Here is a 19802-nt window from a genome sequence, read left to right as displayed (position 1 = left end):
GTTGGGCAATGTCTTGGCACCACCCCTCCTTGTTGCACCTCCCCAACGTCTCCATAGCATCTCCACTGGTGATGAATGAGGACACCTCTGCCACGTACTAAACACCGCCTGCTGCACCACCAAGCACCCACGGGATGTCTCCATCAGTGACTGCAGTGTGTAACATGGGAGCTACCGCATCACCGCCGTGTACACTCTTCTGTAGGTTTAATTAAAAGAGGAAAGTTTTACAGAAGCACTGAAAGCATTATAAGAAAACCTTTCCACCCTCCTGAATTTTGATTCCTTTCAAAGAAAACACTAAAGGAATTTGTGTCTGAAAGCGTTCACGTACACCTAAAAGAAACAAACAGCAGCCTTGTTATTTACTGTGTCCGAAACCCACTGGAAACTGGAGAGTGGCCCACTAAAAATACCAAAAAAGAAGAAATCTTGTGTAACGGGTGAAGCAAAGGAAGCGCAATCTAGTGATTAAGGCAGGCGCGGGACTGCCAGGAGGTCTTTCTGGCAACAGTTTTATTCCTGGCTTTACCACAGGCTTCCTGTGTGACCGGGCAGGCGCTGAAGGGCCGGACAGTGTAAGCACATCTCGGTGCACACCGGGAGCAATGCCCTGGGACTGCAGCCAGGGCGTTTGTGGGGTCAGGACTTTGCTCTTGGAGCAGCTCAGGAGCTGCTCTCGAAATCCAAGCCAAGGAGTGCGAGGCCATGGCATGGCCCGGTCTGGGACAGGGATCTGGGGAAGAGCCACCATAGGAAGGTTGTCTCGTGCTGGAGCGGAGACAGGCATCGTCTCGGCCATGGCATCACTGCCTGCAGGCAGGCTGGGGCTTGTGCAGCTGGAACAAAGCCGGGGTTTGAGTTATGACTTTCTGAGCCCAAATCTGTGCTGCTCGGGGGCCTCCTCCTCTGCACTCGCAGTCCCTCCTTGTACGGTCACGGCAGAGACTACTAGACTTGGGAGACTTTGTAAAGCTGCCCTCATTGAAGCACACCTTAGGGGAAAGAAGAAAACGGGACTGAAATGCAGAGGATTGTTTGTGGTCTAATCAAAGGGGCTTCACCTTCTGTTCTCATCACCCTCCAGCTGAGTTTCTCCTCCATGGGCAGGATGAGCGAAGCGGGCGAGGGAGGGACACGGATTCAGAGGCACCGGCCGCCCTATTTATACCCATCGCACATTAAAGGTGACCGCCCTGGGGTGTCCGTGTCCCCCCGCACTGGCCGCCTCACCAGGCTCAGATAACAAACACAGCCCTGGCTGCACAGCAGATCTGTCGCGGGGATTATCTGCTCGTTTGAAGTGAAATTTAGCTGGTCTTAATCAGAAATCTAACCGCATCAGGTTCGCATTAGCTTGTGCGGAGGTAGTAGTTTCACACGCTGACATGGTAGCAATTAAGCGAGTCGCTACTGGTTCCTACCCCAGGGTACAACTTTGTTTTGTTCCTTGCAGATTAGTGGGGCTGTGCGAGTTTCCACATAGTTTTCTTTCCTGTAGACCCTGGCTATTTCATGTTGAACCCTCTGGGACCGTTTATTAGACCACACAAATGGTAATTATTTCCCAAAGAGGCGGATGGCGTTCCAGACCTCTAGCACGGCCAGTTATAAAAAATGTTATGAATCTGAGCAAGGGAAGGGATTTCACTAAAGCCAGAGAAGCCTTAAAACTACACAAACACAGGGAATGAAATATTTTTGAACGGCAGGAACAGAAGACAAATATTCATTTCAAAATGCATCATTATGCCTTTCTTGGCATGAGAGGTGAGAGCGAGGGAGGGCTTCTCCTAGGTCCCCCTTCATTTCCTCCCTCGGCTCCTTGGCTTGGACAAAGCCACAAACTTCGTCTCCTCCTCACGTAAAACCCTCCTGGGGGACCCAATTACAGCCTGGTTACCCCTCACACGAGCCCACCAGGAGAACCCACGTTTGTTTTAAGACCGAGGCTGAAGGCCTGACATGCAGGAAGGAGTTGGAGGTGTCCCACCCTTGGAAACAGCACTTTCTATGAAAGGAAGAAGTCCGCACGGAAAAAAAGGTGAGATCCATAAGTTACAGCCGATCAAGGCAAACACACACACACAATCAATTATCTGAGCCGAAACTGAGCCCCTTGCCACTACGAGAGCAAATGCTTTTCACAAGACAAGCTGCTCTCAGATGAATTTTCAACATGTGACAGTTTTTCATCTTAAGGACCACATGCCTCTGTGTGGCAACTATCTTTTCCTAAACAACCCTATGTCTTGTAGATGCTGTAATGAAAGGACTGCTGTCCATTACTTTCTAGTGTTCCCTCCTACAATATTCTGAGGCAGTCATGCAGGGGAGTATCTTATTCCAAACTCATTGTGTTTCTCTTGGCGTTTGCATCACTCAGGAGTGAATTTTTTTCATGTGAATTGAGGGACAGAATTCACATCTATTACCTCAAAAATTTAAAATGCCATAGCCAAAATTTCTTCCACCTTCTAGACCAAAGCATAAAAATACAGGAAGAAGAAAAATTAAGAAAATAGCAATTTGCTGCCTGGTCAAAGTCAATAGATGATCACATTACCCGGATGTTATCTTGTTAACGTACAGTAACTTAATCTCATTAAGTCATTTCATAACAGGCTGACATTTATTGATCCCAAATATATAGAGAGTCACTTATTGCAAGAGAGGATGGACCTAAGCTAACATTGCTGTTGGATGACTTGGGCAACTCCTCTATGGTAACTAAGTCCCCTGAAAGCTGTTTGGAGAGCTGTCATTGCTCATGCACAGGACTGGCCCCAGCAAGGCTTCTAGATGGGAACCCGCCTACCTTGGATGCTTAGCGCTCCTACAAGCAAAGTGAAGCCGAGGGAGCGGACAGACGCAGGAAGGCCTGTATGAGTTTTCTCAGCTCTGATGGCTATGTTTCGGAGGGGTTACAACATACAAATACAAATAACACATGAAGCAAGGAGGCCAGCATTTCTAACAAGCTCAGCTTGGATCTTTGCAGCAATCGCCACAACAGCTGTTAAGTCCATAGAGCTTTTGAAAGGCAAACATGAAGGCTGGCAAGCAAAGATGATGACAAATCCGGCTGTAAGCCACCAGCTGAGGATTTTCTGGAGACAGCGAATGGTCCGCTGCAGACACCTGACTCCTGTCATGTTCGTGGGCTCACTGAGTGTCCCCACTGCCGCCTGTACCTCCTGATGCAGCTGGCAGGTGAGAAGCAGCCCAGGGCCATGTAGCTCTCCTTTGCTGGTACACGCTCTTGACAGGTGGTCTTTGGCACCGCTTGGCAGAATAGTCCACGTCAAGGCTGGATTTTGAGATCGGAGACCCACTTCTGGCTCCATTAACACCTGTGTCATCTGGAGTGGGTTGAGCTCCAGGTCAGGAAGGTCTCAGCTCCAGCAGCTGCAGACTATACCTGGCTAAGAATCAGTCCATGGGCTTCTTTTCTAAGAAGGTGTATTTTAGCTAGCCTGCATCAAACTCATCCTGCTACCAGCAACGATGTAGTGGCATGAATGAGGCCTCTGGGAAACCATAGTCCTTGGTAGACTTGGTGGCTGGTTCTTCACAGCTGGGGTTACCTGTTAGCACCTCCTGCACACCGTTACACCTAGGTTCTGTGCTGGGGAGCACTCCTCCTCTTCCAGCTCCATGGGATCCTGCAGGCTGTTTGTCTATCTCTGTAATTAATAGGACTATCTCTGACATTAGCAGGGTAATGGCTATTTTTAGTCTTGTGGCACTTTAACTGGGAAAGTGGTGTACGTTGCCTCAAGGAATATGGTATGTGTGTGTGCATGTGCCAAGAGATTTCATGGATAACATAATAGTTATGGATTTTAATGCCCTCCTCCACAGTTTCGCCAACAGAGTGAAAAGCAACATAGAGCATTTTCCATGTTAGTGCCCCCAAATCCAAACAGACTCCCCGTCTTCCTCTTGGTTTAAGTTTAGATGCCGTGTTTCTTTACAGAGGCACAAGTGACAAAGACTCCAACAAGCACAATTTCAATGGCTTTCTAAACTTATCCCATAACAGAGCAGGCGTGTTGTATTTTGTAGGGCTTACAGAGTATTAAGGCAAAATCAACTGACAGTTCAAAGGAGGCTGGGAACAGAAATTCTTGTTCCATACATTATACCATTCCTTACTGCAGCTACCGCTTACATTTCTTGCTGTTTACTTTTCAAGAGGTCAACAACCAGTGTCTGCAGGGGAGTTTGCCTGGGAGTTACAATATTTCAACTGTGTTGTTCCTTTCAGCAGCTCCCATCTTTTACTGGCCCAAGGTGATAATTTTCTCTCCATATATTCTCTCTTTTTTTTTTTTTCACTCCATCAGAACTACTATGTATATATATATGTTTCCCATTAGCCAAAGCACCCCCTCCCTAGTATTTATGAAAAAGTATAACAATGAAGATATCGACTTCCAGTTTTGAGCCACAAGATTGATATTCCTCCAAAGTAAATACTGGCCTTGGCTGTGCCACAGTCAATATTTACCTTGAGTAAAATAAATCTTGCTGACAACCAAAATCTGAAGTCAATATTGGCTTGCTGTAATCCAGCTGGTATAAAGTAATCAGTATCCTTTATATTACCTGAATGCTTCATGCAAATATTTTCAAGTTAAAGGTGGGCTCTACATTCCTGTAGTTGTAAATGTGGTACTGAAACCATCCCCCCATTTTCAGTCATCACAAACCTGAAAACTCTCCAAGAGAGCATATAAAAGCTCTCCTATCTCAGAAACAATCTGTGAGTGACTGATTAACTATCTAATCTGTGTACCTACTCTGAGACCCATTACTCCAGTGTCTAAGAGTCTTCCAAATCCTTAAGAGAGGCAAAGTTTGCAAAGAAAGGGAGTATCTTTTACTAGACCAGGTGATGTAGCTGAGAAAGTGGATAAACTGAGTACACAAACCTTAGATCTAAAGATATTGACTCTTCCTAAAAAACCTGCATCTCATTTATTTAGACCATCAGGTCTACAGCAATATCATTGCTGCTACTACGTCTAAGGAGAAATCCCTCCTAACCCATGAGGAAACATTTTAGTACTCAAAAGAGGCTCTTTTTAAATGGATTTCCTTTGGTAACCAAGCTTTGGCAACCAAGCTTTGGCAACCACCTCATTTATCTGCCTTGGTGTTTATCCATCTATCGATCAGTCACTCCTCACTCAATAACTTTGAAGCCTGTTGGCCAGCACCCACTGCCTTTGACAAATGGCAGATTCGAACTAATGAAGATCCTACAGGTTTTATGCAAAACTGGTGAAGAAGAGGGACCTAGATTAGTCTTCCATTGTCCATGCCAGAGTCGTCGATCCGGGTAGTTAGCATGCCCAAGCCTTCTGGAAGACTGCAGCGTAATCTGCCTCCTGCCCACGTGCCAGCCTGTGGGTGCAGGCAGCAGCACTGTGGAGCGAACTGGCAGGTAGAGATATTGGGCCAGTACCAGGATGTAGAGCATCACTCCATAGAAAACAAGGGTTGATTAATTCTGCTGACCATGGAAAAGCACCATTTTTTAAATTTTTGTGTGTAACCGAGTATACTGTACAAGTACACACACACAGAGAAAGTTGAAATGAGGTCGTTCACTTAATTTGTAGTTCCAAAAGGGGTGGGCATCTTCGCTGAGCATTTTGCAATTACCGTGACCAATGCACCCAGAAGTCTCTCTTTTAGCTGGAGCTATGTTGTTCCATTGCAGTGGCTGTTGTAGGCAACTGTGGCCATGAAGTCTGAGTGAAGCTCCCTCAGGCAGCTAAACCAGTCCCAAATAGGCTTTGCATATCAGGACAGAAATCATGAGCCGCTTTCCATATTCAGTGAGAAAACAGGAAAAAGAACAGAGAGCTTTCGAATGACTCACTGATGGGCTGGGGTTTTTTTGTCCTTACTGGAGCTTTTACATTTCTAAATATAAATAACGAGTTGCAAGAACTAAAAAAATCATTAACTAGATTAAGTCCTGATGAAGTTTTGTAATTGCTATAGTGCACAGAGTTGCTTTGCTAGATTATTTTTCCTTTGGTTCAGGTTACTTGTGCAAAGATGTTGGTGGTCCTCACAAATCCTTAAAAGATATTTGAACACAGCACACACCACTCCCTGCAGTGCAATTTTGCCTGATTAGCAATCTCTCTGGGAGGTCAGTGGCTGGAAGAGTTTGTGAGGTGTATTATAAAATAAATAAATAATAATAAATTATAATGTTTAAGGCCAGTGGAAGACCACAGGTGCAAAAAGCTGCAGACTCTATAGACTGTTAGTGCTACATCAAAGCCTAGTTTTCCCCTTGGTAATACTGTAGCCATTCCCAAGGAGAGGGATGTTTTCCACCAGGAAAAGGAAAATCTGACAACACACTGCTCAGGACTATTTGCTTGTCATGGTTGCCGAAGAGGCAAACCTGGGGCCAAGTCAGGGGTTATTTACTGGAAATAATGAAGTTAACGATGCACATGCATATGCCCTTCATATTTCTATAGGGTGCCCTCCTCGCTGGCCACCTGTTTCCTGAGTAAAGCAGGCCGTGATGCAGGGTGGACTCTGCAAGTCTTTGTCTCACTAAGCTTCTCCACATTCACAGTGGGTGAACCTGACTCCAAGGCAGACTGTGCTTTGTGACCCACTGGAGCACCAGAAGTGCCTGCTCATCGGCAGAGGGCTGGGTCACCAGCTACTTGATCACATCTCTCCTGAAATTCTAGCTCCTTATCTCATCGAAAGCTAGACTGCAAATATTTTCCCAATTTACTTACCAAAGCAATTGGAGTTACTGCGTGGCTGTGCAGTGTTTGTAAATGGCAAAAGTGGTCATGAACAGAAAGCAGGATGTGCATGATGGTATGAGGATGCCGGCTTGGAAGCCTTGCACAGTGACTCTATAAAACACTTCTTTCCATGGCAGGAAAATTACCCAGCCTTGCTCTGGGCCAGCCAGCCATTACCGTCAGTAATTCAAAATATTTTCCTGTACCCTGAGCTGAAGAGGGTATCATGAGACAGGCAACGCAGGAAGGGGGCCCAGTCTCTAAGATAAAACAGGGTTGGGGGATGACATAAATGACAATGTCCAAGTTTTAATGTGACACTCGAAGGGATGCCCTTTAAAGCTGAGCTGACTCACAGGGAAGCGTTTCACTGTTTCTAAAACTTAGGACTTGTTTTCCCCACAGAAAGGACAGGAAAACCCCAAACTAAACAGACTTAAGATACTTCAATTCTCCCTGACCCAAGTAAAAACAAAAGTGTAGAAATATTGGAATTTCCCAGAGGATGGAAATTTAGATTTTTACCTAGCTGCAATCCCACAACAGCAGGGCAGACTGATAGCCATTTCTTTGGGCTTTTCCTTAGACATTACCAGAGCTGTATAGGAAAGCACAGGCTATGCTCGCACTGAGCCTGACCACGGTTATTAGCAGCAAACCTCTGCTTTCACAAGCTTGTGCCTGGTGAAAGAGAAGCAAATGCAGTCTTAGACCCTCTTCTGTTTCTGGGCGAGCACTTGGCACTCCCCCTTCAATGTAATAGGTTAGGACCTGCCTCCTCTTGAGCACGCCTGTGTCTGCTGAGCCTGACCACGATGATAACACAGGCATCAGGCACTCAAGCCAGTTGCCCACGGCTGAATCAAGAAGACCCCCAGGTATGACTCTCCCTACAGGGGGTCACTGACTGCAGGAGCCCCCTCCCCTGCCCGGTGCAGCTGCAGCATTTGCCCTCGCTCGCACACTCTCAGCCCTCCACTTTTTTCCTCAGTGTGTGAAACCGGAGAACACGGAGGGTCACTCTAGGCCAGTGGGATGAGGATTATTAAAGCCAGAGGAGCACGGCCCCAGGGTTTGCTGACTGTATGACAAGGACGGGTTTCAGCCAAGGCTGCTGACGTGACACCAGGGGTCGGTTGGACCCTGGCAGCTCCCACCGGAGGGGCTCCAGCCCGGTGCCTGTGTGGGCTGCAGGCTGCCTGCGCAATCTGAGGAGGGTCTAGTGTGCTCGGCATTTGAAAAGCACCAGGGCTATGGGTAGGAGGATTTAACTGGAGATCTAAAAGAAAAAAAAATGAAACCAAGTCAAACATCGAGTCTAAAACCTGATCCATGCACAGGTACTTGGTCTCGCCATATGACTTGGCCTTGCTGTCTGACGCCTGCACTAATAAGCAAATGCCATGACTCAGGTAATTCTCCCTCTCTCTCTCTCTGGGTTTCATTTTGTTTTGCAAGCCATGGCATGAGCTAGCTTTAGCCTTGCCATAAAAATCTGACTCACTTCCTAAGGGCAGGCTAAAATAACCTGAGGATTTTTTAAAATGCTGCTTTTACCTTCTTAGCCACAACAGAAAGACATTGGGAATTTCTAGGAGAAAAAAAAAAAAAAAAAAATCAGGTTTGTTAAACACAGATGAGAGGTTCTTTCCAGCCTGATTTTCTTTGACTATAAGTTGCTCCTTTTCAGAAGAGAAAATCTGTGCCTCTCCCGTGGCTAGCATTTGACAATCAGCACTTCTCTCTTCCCAGAGTGGTAAAGCCAGGGGGAGGGAGAGGGCTGAAAGTAAAGCAAAGAATTGTTCATATTGCCTAGATCCCTCCAGGAAGTGATCTTTCTGCTTTTACTCCAGACACACGCCTCCCAGCTAGCCAGCAGCTCCAACTAATTAGCACACGTGATGGGAATAGGAAACAAAGTCACAAACAATAGTAGCGTGGGAACGCAGTGTAAACTGCAATTACATAGACCCCCCCCCCGCCTTCACCCGCCTGCCCCCCACTCTGCCCTTCTCCAAATAAATAAATAAAGGCATAAATAAATAAATAAGTGTATAAACCAGAAAGAGCTGCCGACAACACAGCAGATAAGCGTGGGAGGCAGTGCAAACCATGCTGGGCAGGAGGTGAAGATCGGCAATTGCAGGACGAGCAAGAGCCAGCTATTATTTTCATACCATACTTCAAGTATATTGAGGCTGCTTCGTTTCCTTTTGTTCAGCGTTGGGGCACAACAGAAAAATGTGTTCGGGGAATTTCAGCACTTGCCAGGTCATGGGGGAGGTCACTCCACTTTTGTTGGGAGAGAGGCAGAAGAAGAAAGAGGGCAATCAAATATCCTCCTTGAGACAGCTTACAAGCACATGTCTCATGCTGTCAGGGGGCTAGGCTCCGGTGTGACACTTCCAGCTTCTTGTCTTCCTGCCAAGCTGAATATGTTTGGTATACATTATATATGTGAGAAGTGGTCACCACTTCCCTGGCTGACCACAGCTTTAAGACATATTATAACGGAGCTATTGTGTGGGATTAAACACATTTGCTGTGGTTTAAGCATTAAGAGTGTGTGACTGTTTGCACTTGCTTTAGAGCACCATCATTAATACTGACCGTGGAGGTGTTCATACAGAGCTCATCATCACAGCATCGCACTGCCTGGACAGTTATGTATCAAGAGGCATGTCCCAGTGAGTTGGTTTTGTGACAAGTAAACACAAGGGATTTTTATCACAGCTACAGCAGTATGAATCAAAAGGGAGGCCTGGGTATGCATGGGAAGTTACTGCTATAGCTGACCTGGCATGCTGCTTTGGTAGCTCCTGTTCCCCTATAACTGAGATTATCTGGAATAAATCTTTCAGATGGGCGCTATTTTGGAAGAAAACTATTTCTCCTGGAATAATTTTTCTTCTTTAAAAGCAGATGAAATGAAGGTCACTGAGAACAGGGGATCCACACAGGGTATTGGTTTTGCACTGCTATATTGGTCAGCTCTGCAGGGTCCACAAGTCTTGACTTTTCTGAAACCCGTAGGAATGCTGCAGTTCTTAAGTACTGTGAGCAAGACTGAAATAAGGCATCGCACAGGAAAATACCTTCAGTGTCAGTGCAGGCCATTGACTGCTATTTTGTTACTGTGTTTTCATGGCACTTCAAAATTGGCTTGAATCTCAAAATTAGCTGCTTTATGACCCCTCAGTTTGGAGTCAAAACCTCTCAGGTCAGATGCTGATACACATATAGATTATTTAGGAAATAAAAGTCTCCCTAACAAAAAGCAGGTCCGGCATCTAACTTTGTTCTGGCAAAATTGGAGCGGCACTTCTCTTCTGTTGTTTATTTTTATCCTGGTATTCCATAACGTAATGGAAGATACAACTGATGATAGGATTTGATTTTGACATCCTCCAATGTCCAAATACTTTGCCTGCCTGGAGTAAGGTTTCACATTCAAACCAGTCAAGCTTAGTCTTTATTTTACGTAAAGTAGGCAAATCAGATTACTTTTTGCCGGTATCTCCATGATGAAACTGCAGCCAAAGTCCTGAACACCTTGTGGCAATTAAATATCCCTGGCACTTTCTCACTCTTGTCACACATTCTAAACATCCCCTCACAGTTCATTTCTCTGCAATTGGGGGGTGGGTTTTTCCCCAGGTCTAACTTTTGCTCAGGTAGCTGACCGCTGTGGGACAGCAGGTGTCTAGTAAATGCTATGGCAAAAAGGTGTGAGGTGAATACAAGTTATCATCTGAGGGAAAATAGACACTTTTCCAGGAGTCAGTGCTCACCACGTCAGATAGGTAATATCCACTGTTTTCATTTAACTTGTCTGTGCAATGGTCATTGAAGCTTTTAATAGCTGGTACCTTCAAAAGCAATAAACTATTACTTTCATTTGTTTTATTCCACACGCTACTTACCAACAGCTACAGCGCATGCTCAACTTTCATTTTTATTTTTGCATAATGAATTGGTTCTAGGAAACTTGCTAGGAAAAATGATTGTTTCTATTTGCCAAAAGTCAGGTTTTCCCCTTGAAAGAGCATACCTTTAAATAACAGTTTGCATGGTGGAACAGAAGGTCTGGGAGTTGTTTTCTATCCTATGCTTCCTAGCAAGAATAAATAGCACACACACATTTTTCTCCAAGGTGCATCTTACTGGCAAAGAAAACTCAAAGTAGGTCTCAGACTGCAAACATTTTGGAGCAGGGACTTCCATACATCACTGTATAACACAAAGCATGGTTTGAACACTGCTCTTAGAACACTGAAGTTGCAAAATTGCACAGGAAAAATGGCTAGTCAGGCTGTTCCTTGATGGACTGCGAGGATTTCAACAGCAGGAAACCAAAGCAAGTTTCTGTATGATTATTCCTCAGTCCAATTATGAGAAAAGTACTGCAGGAACAGAAGAAAACTATTTTGGCAAACTACAGAGGGCTTGGTTGGAAAAAGGTCAGCAAAAAGAAAAACATGGTTTTACTCTATGATATCTGGTGCAAACCGTACTGTGATACTGAGGAATGAACACAGGGATAAACAAACTGCCCACCTATGGTGAAACTGTCACCTTGGTGGGATGGTGTCTGTAGGTGACACTCATCTGTGGCCATTGTCCCCTCTAGCATTTGGCAATGCTGATAGAGGCTGTCCTGCCCATGTTAGTGAATTTCTTGTGTGATTTTACACACAAGGTACACTCTTACACGCATGGACATTACATCATTTTCCTGTAATTAAGAGCAAAGGTGGCTGCAAATCAAACCAGAATTTTCTGCACTACGCCACCCCCAGTCAGGCCTCTTTTGCATCTATTATGAGACAGCCATTAATTAACATGACCTGGTGTCATTCCTCCTGTAGGGTCTTGGCCTCCTTCATTGCACAGGACAGACTGCTTTGGGAATGGAAAAAGGGATGTCTAGTGGAAGAAGCTGCTGTCTGTAACAGCCTTGGCTCAGAGGGAGGCTTGCATAAAAAGAGAAGAAGGGTTGAATTGATTGGAAAGGAAACCAGGTGATAAAATAGCCAATCTGCCCTTTCCCCCTTCAGTCAGAAGGCTGACTGAATATGAAGTAACTTTGCCTGTCAGTGGCTTGAATGCGTGGTCACAGATTAGCCTTTTACACAGTTATAGCCCAGGTCTGGTTTTGGAGATGAGCTGAAGCCTAATCAGGTAAATGCAAAGACTACCTGCATTGTTCAGAGACATCCAGAAGAGAAATCTGTCTGCACTGCTGGCGTTAATATGCTGACATTGCTAGTCTTGCTTATTTATAGCTATACACTACTTCCAAAAAATGAGAGCTGAAACCTATGCTGCAGCAGAAGTGTTGCAGCTGAGGCACTCTGCTTACAGTAAGGACTTCGATGTAAAAATTATCCCCGTCCTTGGCCAGCTTGAAGACAGAAATGTCTTGAAAACCTGGACATCGCTACAGATGCATATGAGTGTGAATATGCAATGCTTATGTTCTTCTGCTGCAGCGGCTGCTCCAGCACAAATGTGCACAGCATCTGCACAGCAGAACTCAGGGCCAGCATGCTTAGAGAGCACCCAAGCCGAATTTCCGAACTGGGTATCTGGACCTCAGAGATGTGCAGACATGAATTTAAGTGTTCAGCTCCTGAGAAAACACATTTACAGTCATAGTACTGCTAACAGGTCATGCAGGAAGTCTAAAAACTCCTTCTGTCGCTCCCGTTCACTTCTGAAGCGCTTCCATTTGATCTGTGGTAACTAGTTTTGAACTGTGTCAGTGGCACCAACAATCAACACATTCAGCCAGAAGTCAGTAAAGAAAAATACAAGATTTTTTGCTTGCAGAGCTGATGCTGCAGCTTGATATACGTGGGGAGTGGGTGGGTGGGTTGGGGGGTGTGTGTGTGTGTGGGGGGGCGTTGATTTTTTTGCCTGGCTGCAATGCGAGTGCCAGAGCCACCGGTTGAATTGGGCACAGTAACCATAGTAACAGCGAGTTTCCGGGACTCAGGGTGACAGGTTGACGGGATTACTCTTCAAAGCACTTGCTCCCTTGGGAGAGAAGACCTAAAGGAAGGGGATGGGAGTTAATTTAGCGCACACACTAGAGCAAGGGTCAGCAGTGGCAGGTCTCTGCTGGAGGGAAGCCTGCAGCAGCAATAAACAACTCCCTTTCAGCAGGAATTTGACTAGCACCGAAATCGCCATAGGAGGCATTCAACAAAGAAAAATGGGGCTTGCACACAAAAAGTGACATCGCTCCCTTCTAAGGGACAGTCGCGACCAACAGTTCCTGCACGTCTCAAACCTACGTCTCTGCTTTACCGTGATGGCTTTACCCTGTCCTGCCATTGCTGCTTCCAGTACCGGGGCAGCCAGATGTGGCTGCGGAGCCTGGAAACGCCGAGTTGTGCCAGACCTGGAAGCGATGGGGAAGCTGCGGGGGGGAGGCAAGCGTGCTGGTGTGTATGATAGGAAGGGGTGTGGGACGACATGTTTGGATGGTGGGGCAACTGAGGCATGGACACGGCTGTAGTAAGAGGTGATCATGTAGAAGGAGGCAAGAGGGTGCTTGCACTGCTGTGTGAAGCAGGGGAGAAGGGAGGCACCGTGGTGGTGTAGGGGACAGGAGGGAAGGCTGTCATCTCCTAAGGTTCATTGCCTCATTGCTGTGAAGGTACCAGTGGGGTCTGAAATTAAGCTCTTTTTCGAAGCGCCGCCTTCTTGTGCACTGTCATTTTAATTTCCTTGGACTTTGGCGAGCAAAGGGCTGCTCTCCCCTCTGCCCTTCTGGCGAGAGAGGTGCATGACAGCGCTGTCTCAACGTGTTAGTAATTTCTGGCTAATAAAACTTCCCTTTGGGCCACGGTTAACAATTAGACCAACGCTGAGGATCAGGCCCTGCCCAGCACCAGAAAAGCACAAGAGTAATTTAAAGCTGGTTTTGCAGTCTGTTCCTCCTAGTGCTGGATGGGAAGATTGAAACCACACACGGGCAAACATTTCTTATCTTCCCACGGCAGCTGATAGCCAACTGCAATTGCTCACACTGAGGTCCAGCTACACTCTCCCTGTCCGTTCCTGTAAATCAGTCAGAGAAGTCAGTGTCTACAACCTCCAAAAGCATCTTTGGAGGCTGCCGGGCCCCAGTGGTTCACGGAGGTAAGGATGGGGGACAGCTCCAGGATCTGACTGCTGGAAAACCTGGGTGGCCAGACCTCTACTCACAAGCAGTGAATGCTTTATGCCAAGTAACTTCTTTTACAATGTTTTTTTTTCCCATAGTAGGAAGAAGACATATACATGCCTGGATGGGAGAAGTCAGATGTGTAGTCTGCAGGCCAAAAAGGCATAAATGTCACTGTGCCTTCCTCTGACCTGGCTTTTGGTCCTGTAAAAGCAAGTGGTGCAGGCAGAGATGTTTCACAACAAAAATACGGAGGCTGGAAAGGTAGATGTAATAGAATTGCTGACACAAGCTTAATTATAGCACTGCAGAAAGGATAGATTTATGAAAAATGTAATGTGGGAACAAGAGTATTTCTATCGCCTTCTGTTAGCTACTTAGAGGTGGCTGCAGGACTGTTTGTGTCTTCTTAACCGCAGCTCTTTTGCTACCTTTAGCCTGGTCCTTGCTTCCATTTCCCTTCCCTCCAGAGATGCTTTGCAAAAATATGGGCATCTCCCTGAAATCTGGAGCAACTCTGTGCCAGGAACTTTTACCTAAACGAGTGGGAGGCTGACAGCAGCTGTTCCAGGGTCTTGAAATGGGGAAACCTGGGTTCATCGATTCTTCGCTGTCACACTGTGCACGTCTTGGTTATCCTCCAGCCCTTCCAATTGTGAAATGCGAAAGAATCAACTTAGAAAAGGAGCCTTAGTTGAAAGGCTTCATGTAAATGAGAAGTTAATTATTATGAAACTACCTCAAAGAGCACAACTTCATTTCACCTGTCCCGCTTTGCTTCAGCCTGAGAAAGCTGGCTGAATGAAGAGGACTTGTGCTGGGGAACAAGGCAATTTGGGGGAACATGGCATCCAGGCTCAGGGCCCTGCTTAGTGCAAAGCAGCATGCACTGAACTGCAAGGCTGCCAGCCAGAACTCTGCACACACTGCGTGCAACGCTGGCCTTCCCTGCCATCCCTTCTTCCTTGCCAGCAACTGCATGAACAAAGCACATTTGCTTAAAACCCGTTCCTGCTTCTCCCTACCTCCAAAATACGGGGGGTGGTGCACAGTCAAGAGGGATGCCTCGATTTCCTTTGCACTGCCAACCAAGAAAAACCCCCGAGTTTACGCCTCCTCAGCGCTGGGGCTTCAGCCACGCGTTTGACTCATTTTTTCAAAGGCGGCCAGGCTGCTCCCGCTCAGGCTTCCCCTTCCCACCCCGCAAGGCTCGGGCTACCGGGGACCCCAGGCCTGAGGGCCGAAGGCAACCCCGGGGGCGCCCCGGAGCTGCCCTGCTCTGCTCTGCCCACCCTCACAGGACCCGCGCCGCCTGGTTCCCCACGCGGGGACGTGCCCCCCCGCCCCCGCCGGGGCCCGCACGCGGCGGCGGCGGCGGCCACCGCTGCCGCGCGCCGCCCCGCGCCGGGCCGGACCGCCGCCGCCCGCCGCGCCCCGCGCCGCTTTCCCACGGCCGGCGGCGCACGGTCCCACCTCCCCCGCCGCCCGGCATCCAGCCGAGGGGGCGGAGCCCAGCGGCCGGCCGGCGCCAATTGGCTGAGGCCGGGGCGCCGGCGGCCAATGGGGGAGGCGGGGGCCGCGCGTGGCGGTGCTGGGCGGCGGGCGGCGGCGGGCGTGCTCTGCCCGGCTGCCTGCCTGCTGCCTGCCTGCGTTCCTCCTGCCTGCTGCCTGCCTGCCTGCCTGCCTGCTTGCCTGGCTGCCGGCCGGCCGGCCCGCCCGCCCGCCCGCCCGCCCGCGGCGGGTAAGAGGCGAGGCGTGGGAACGCCATGGGGGAGACGGGCGCCGGGCGAGGCGCGGGGCGCGCGCTGGGAGCCCTCCTCCCGCGCGCCGCCCGCCGCCTCCCCGACGGCCGCCCGCGCCCCGCCGCCGCCGCCGCCGCCATGAAGCGGGCGCACCCCGAGTACAGCTCGTCGGACAGCGAGGAGCTGGACGAGGCCGTCGAGGTGGAGAAGGAGAGCGCGGACGAGAACGGGTGAGCGCAGGCAGGGTGGGCGCCGCGAGGCGGCCCGGCGCCCCTTCCCTCCCCTCAGACCCGCGGAGCCCCGACACCCCCCCTACCTCCCCCCCCCCCCCGCCACCTCCGAGATGGCGGTGCCTGTGGTGACCGGTGTCCCGCTGCTCCCCGCAGGAACCTGAGCTCGGCCGCGGGCTCCATGTCTCCCTCCACCACCTCGCAGATCCTGGCTCGGAAGAGGCGTCGAGGGGTGAGTGCCTGCCGGCCGGCCGCGGCACCCCTCAGCCCCGGCCCGCCCGCCCCCTGACCCCCCGCTTTCTGCCCTAGATCATCGAGAAGCGCCGCCGCGATCGCATCAACAACAGCCTGTCCGAGCTGAGGAGGCTGGTGCCCAGCGCCTTCGAGAAGCAGGTAGCGCCCAGTGACCCTCCGCACTGCCTCCCCCCGTTGCTGGGAGAAAGGGTCGCCCCTCTTTAACGTCTGGTTCTGCCTTAAAAGTGTCCCGCTTCCCCTTCTCTCCTAGGGATCAGCCAAGCTGGAAAAAGCAGAGATTCTGCAGATGACTGTCGATCATCTGAAAATGCTGCATACAGCAGGAGGGAAAGGTAAAGTTCCGTGCCTGACGGTGGGTCAGCAGCCCTGCAGAGAGGCTGCCGAGAGAGGAGTGCATTCCCTGGCGCTCAGTGCGCAGTGTGCTGTGGGAGTGCTTGGAGAAAGTGAATGGAGCTCGCCTATGTTTTGTCAGGAATTTGGGACTTTTCTTCTACTTGAGAAGATTTGTGGCATTGCTAGCACTGAAACATTTTACAGTGCTAGCTCCAGGTTGTTCGAGGGGAGAGCGATTACGAGTCTCTCTAGCCATATGTCAGCACTGTGATGTGAATCGGCTTTTGGCAACTTGTAAAACACAAAGTTTTTGTTGTTGCCAAATGTTTATTTCTCTAACTTTCTGAAAGTTCAGAACAGAAACTAGAAAAAAAATACAGCATGAAATGACTAGTGAAGAGAATTAGCAAAAATGGTGAAAAGTGCTTTCAGGAAAAAAGTGTGTTGCCTGCAGAAGTCCCCTCTGATAAGTAAGGACTTGTGTTTCTAATGAATTTCACTGCACTGTGGTTTTGCTTGCACTGGGGAGACGTGAAAAGAACAAAAGTACTTTCCTCCAGTGGCAGTATGCAATTTCAGTTTAAAAATGGCAGTCTGTGACTGGTCTTGGGACTTGCAGCATCACAGCACAGATATAAAAGAAAAGCTTGTTAGACAAAAAAAGAAAAAAAAACAACAAGGAGCTTGGCAGCTAATCTATGGTTGGGAATACTAACCACATCCAAGTGAAATATGCTTATAGGGGAGGGTGGAGTGGGGAGGCTACGTGTAGACAATGACTAGAAAACAGCATCTTAAGACTCCATTCTTTGTTCTTTTCTCTTAGGTTATTTTGATGCTCATGCTTTGGCTATGGACTATCGGAGTCTAGGGTTTCGAGAGTGCCTGGCTGAAGTTGCTCGATACCTTAGTATTATAGAGGGTCTGGACGCCTCCGATCCTCTGCGAGTTCGACTTGTGTCTCATCTCAATAACTACGCCTCTCAACGGGAAGCAGCAAGTACTGCACACACTGGCATTGGACACATTCCCTGGGGCAGTGCCTTTGGACATCACCCTCACATATCTCACCCCTTGCTGCTGGCTCAAAATGGGCACGGTAATACCAGTACTACAGCATCTTCCACAGAACCGCATCACCAGACCAGAATTGCTGCCCCACATGCTGAAACTTCCTCACTCAGAGTGCCCCCAAATGGCAGCGTTGGACCAGTGCTCCCCGTGGTCACAACTACTACCAAACTGTCTCCTCCACTTCTCTCCTCCATGGCATCTCTGTCTGCGTTCCCCTTTTCGTTTGGCTCCTTCCATCTGCTGTCCCCCAACGTGCTGAGCCCGTCTACACCAATGCAGTCAGCAACCCTTAGCAAACCATACAGACCCTGGGGGACTGAGATTGGAGCCTTCTAAGAACTAACTCTTTAGTAAGGGTGGGGAAGCCTACAAACCTAGCTGAGCTGGGTTATGCCACGCTTAAAGTTGAAGTTCTTAATAACTGGGACAAAGGTACAGCTTCACCTTAACTAAGTTTGTCTAAAAACTGTCTCTTTGGGTTTTTCTTTTTGTTTTCTATGTTTTTGTATTAGCAGGTTTGGGGTTTTTTTTTTGAATAATTGCTGAAGTTGTCCAAAAATAAAATTACAATAGTGGTTGTTAACACTTGTGTTAGATCTGTGCTGAGCATTTAAATCGCTTTTGTAAACAGTTTGTTTCAAATGTTTCATTTTTCCTGAGTATGTCAGACTGCCTTTTTATGAAGAGAGATCACCTATTACTGTTAGCAACGACCTAGTTTAGTTATTAATTTTTTCAAAATCACTCTTCTCAGCATTAACAAGCTGTGTTTTTGTTAGTATTTTGACACTGAGATGTTATATAAAGAATCACTCTTTTTTGTAAACTATATTTGAGTCTTATATTTCTGAACAAAGCGTTGACAAATCAGATGGACCAGCTTAACCAGCTTTATCTAAGAGCCCAATTTCTATTTTTTCTGCAGTGGTTTAGTATATTTGGTGGTCTTACTCTAGTCCCTAGTGGACATTTACTCACATCTCAGAACCACTACGCTACTTCCACCAAAAGGAGCAGTATGTGCTTTAGAGCAAACTCTAGAGTGGGGAGGGTGCAAAAGCCAAATTACACAGTATATTGGTGGTGGGTTTAGTTGCTGGGGAAATGAAGGGAAAAAAAAAAAAAAAGGTTGTCGCCTGCAGTAGTCTTCCAGCTGGAGCTGGTCATGTGCATATTCATTTCATAGGGCCAGATTCTGCTTTGAATTACAGTGGAGTAATAATTAGTCTATTACCCTGTATTCTTGGGTAACAGATCAGACTCTCCCTCTGTGGGCTTCAAATTTGCACCTGAAAGGAGTGATGCTGGCATTTAAATAGCCAATGGAATGGTACAGTGGGAACCCGTTCAGTGCACAGCCTTGTTGCTTAACAGATGTATCCTAACCGGTTGATTTTTCTATTGCGTTTTACTTTTAGGTGCAGTTCAGTGCCACTCCTCATTTTGTAAGTGCTCTGCTGCATTCTTGTGTGCGTGAGAGTGTGTGCGTGTACATGTATATTTTGGTTGATTTCATGAGAATCTTAATCTGAACAGGTTTATCTAGTGAGTTCTACTGGACGGGGTTTGACTGCTCTTGTATTTGTGTTGTGGCTAAATAAAGGAGAAAGAACAAAGTATTTTAAATGACATGCTTGTCTGATATATATCAGTGGAGAATTCTGTGCCTCTGGGTATCACGGGAGGTGTCGAACAATTGCTACTTAATCCTGCTGCGGGCATTTGTATTTACTTCTTTCTCAAATATTATGGCATACTTAGCTACACTAGCTGAGTACGTAAAGAACCACAGTGCCCCAGAATAACAGTCAAGAGAAGTAAAAAGTAGGATTCATTTTGCTGTCGCTTTTACTTGCCTGGCAGTGTGTGGGCAAATGATGAAGACACCAGGGTTACTGCTAAAGAAGAGGTTAAAGCTGCACTGCACCCGAATATTCTTACTGATTTGTATTAATATTAAAAAGTGATCATGTTTACAAATGCAGAGTCCTTTCCTGTCTAACTCATGAAATCCTATAGCTCTGTAGCAAAGTTTTGTACCTAACAGTCTGGTTTAGCTCACGTTTGGTGCATGAGTGCAGAATCTACCCAAGGTCTCTGACTGATCCTGTATTTGTTACTGAGTGGGTATTACTAGCGTCTTACACTTTTTCTTGAAGTAACAACCTGAAAGGCTTACACGTAGGTAGGTTTTTTC

At 47.7% G+C, this 19802-nt stretch overlaps 1 protein-coding gene across 1 annotated transcript; it reads left to right on the top strand.

Moving 5' to 3' along the window:
• Positions 1-15654: 15654 nt before the first annotated feature.
• HEY1 (hes related family bHLH transcription factor with YRPW motif 1) lies at positions 15655-19224 on the top strand. The gene is made up of 5 exons (XM_052788515.1): positions 15655-15943; positions 16100-16175; positions 16253-16336; positions 16449-16530; positions 17358-19224. The coding sequence occupies exons 1-5, from the start codon at positions 15738-15740 to the stop codon at positions 17939-17941; spliced, it is 1032 nt and encodes a 343-aa protein (XP_052644475.1). The 5' UTR covers positions 15655-15737; the 3' UTR covers positions 17942-19224.
• Positions 19225-19802: the final 578 nt, after the last annotated feature.

This window comes from Harpia harpyja, chromosome 5 (assembly GCF_026419915.1).
Source record: "Harpia harpyja isolate bHarHar1 chromosome 5, bHarHar1 primary haplotype, whole genome shotgun sequence".
Lineage (NCBI taxonomy): Eukaryota > Metazoa > Chordata > Aves > Accipitriformes > Accipitridae > Harpia > Harpia harpyja.
The sequence above is the reverse complement of the archived record's forward strand: the minus strand, read 5'-3'. Positions and strand labels throughout refer to the sequence as shown.

Bases quoted from the DNA above. Each gene is read 5' to 3' on its own strand.
- HEY1 (XM_052788515.1), top strand. From the start codon at position 15,738: ATGGGGGAGACGGGCGCCGGGCGAGGCGCGGGGCGCGCGCTGGGAGCC. The intron at 16,176-16,252 runs GTGAGTGCCTGC...TTTCTGCCCTAG, and splicing joins CTCGGAAGAGGCGTCGAGGG to ATCATCGAGAAGCGCCGCCG. The intron at 16,337-16,448 runs GTAGCGCCCAGT...CTTCTCTCCTAG, and splicing joins CCAGCGCCTTCGAGAAGCAG to GGATCAGCCAAGCTGGAAAA.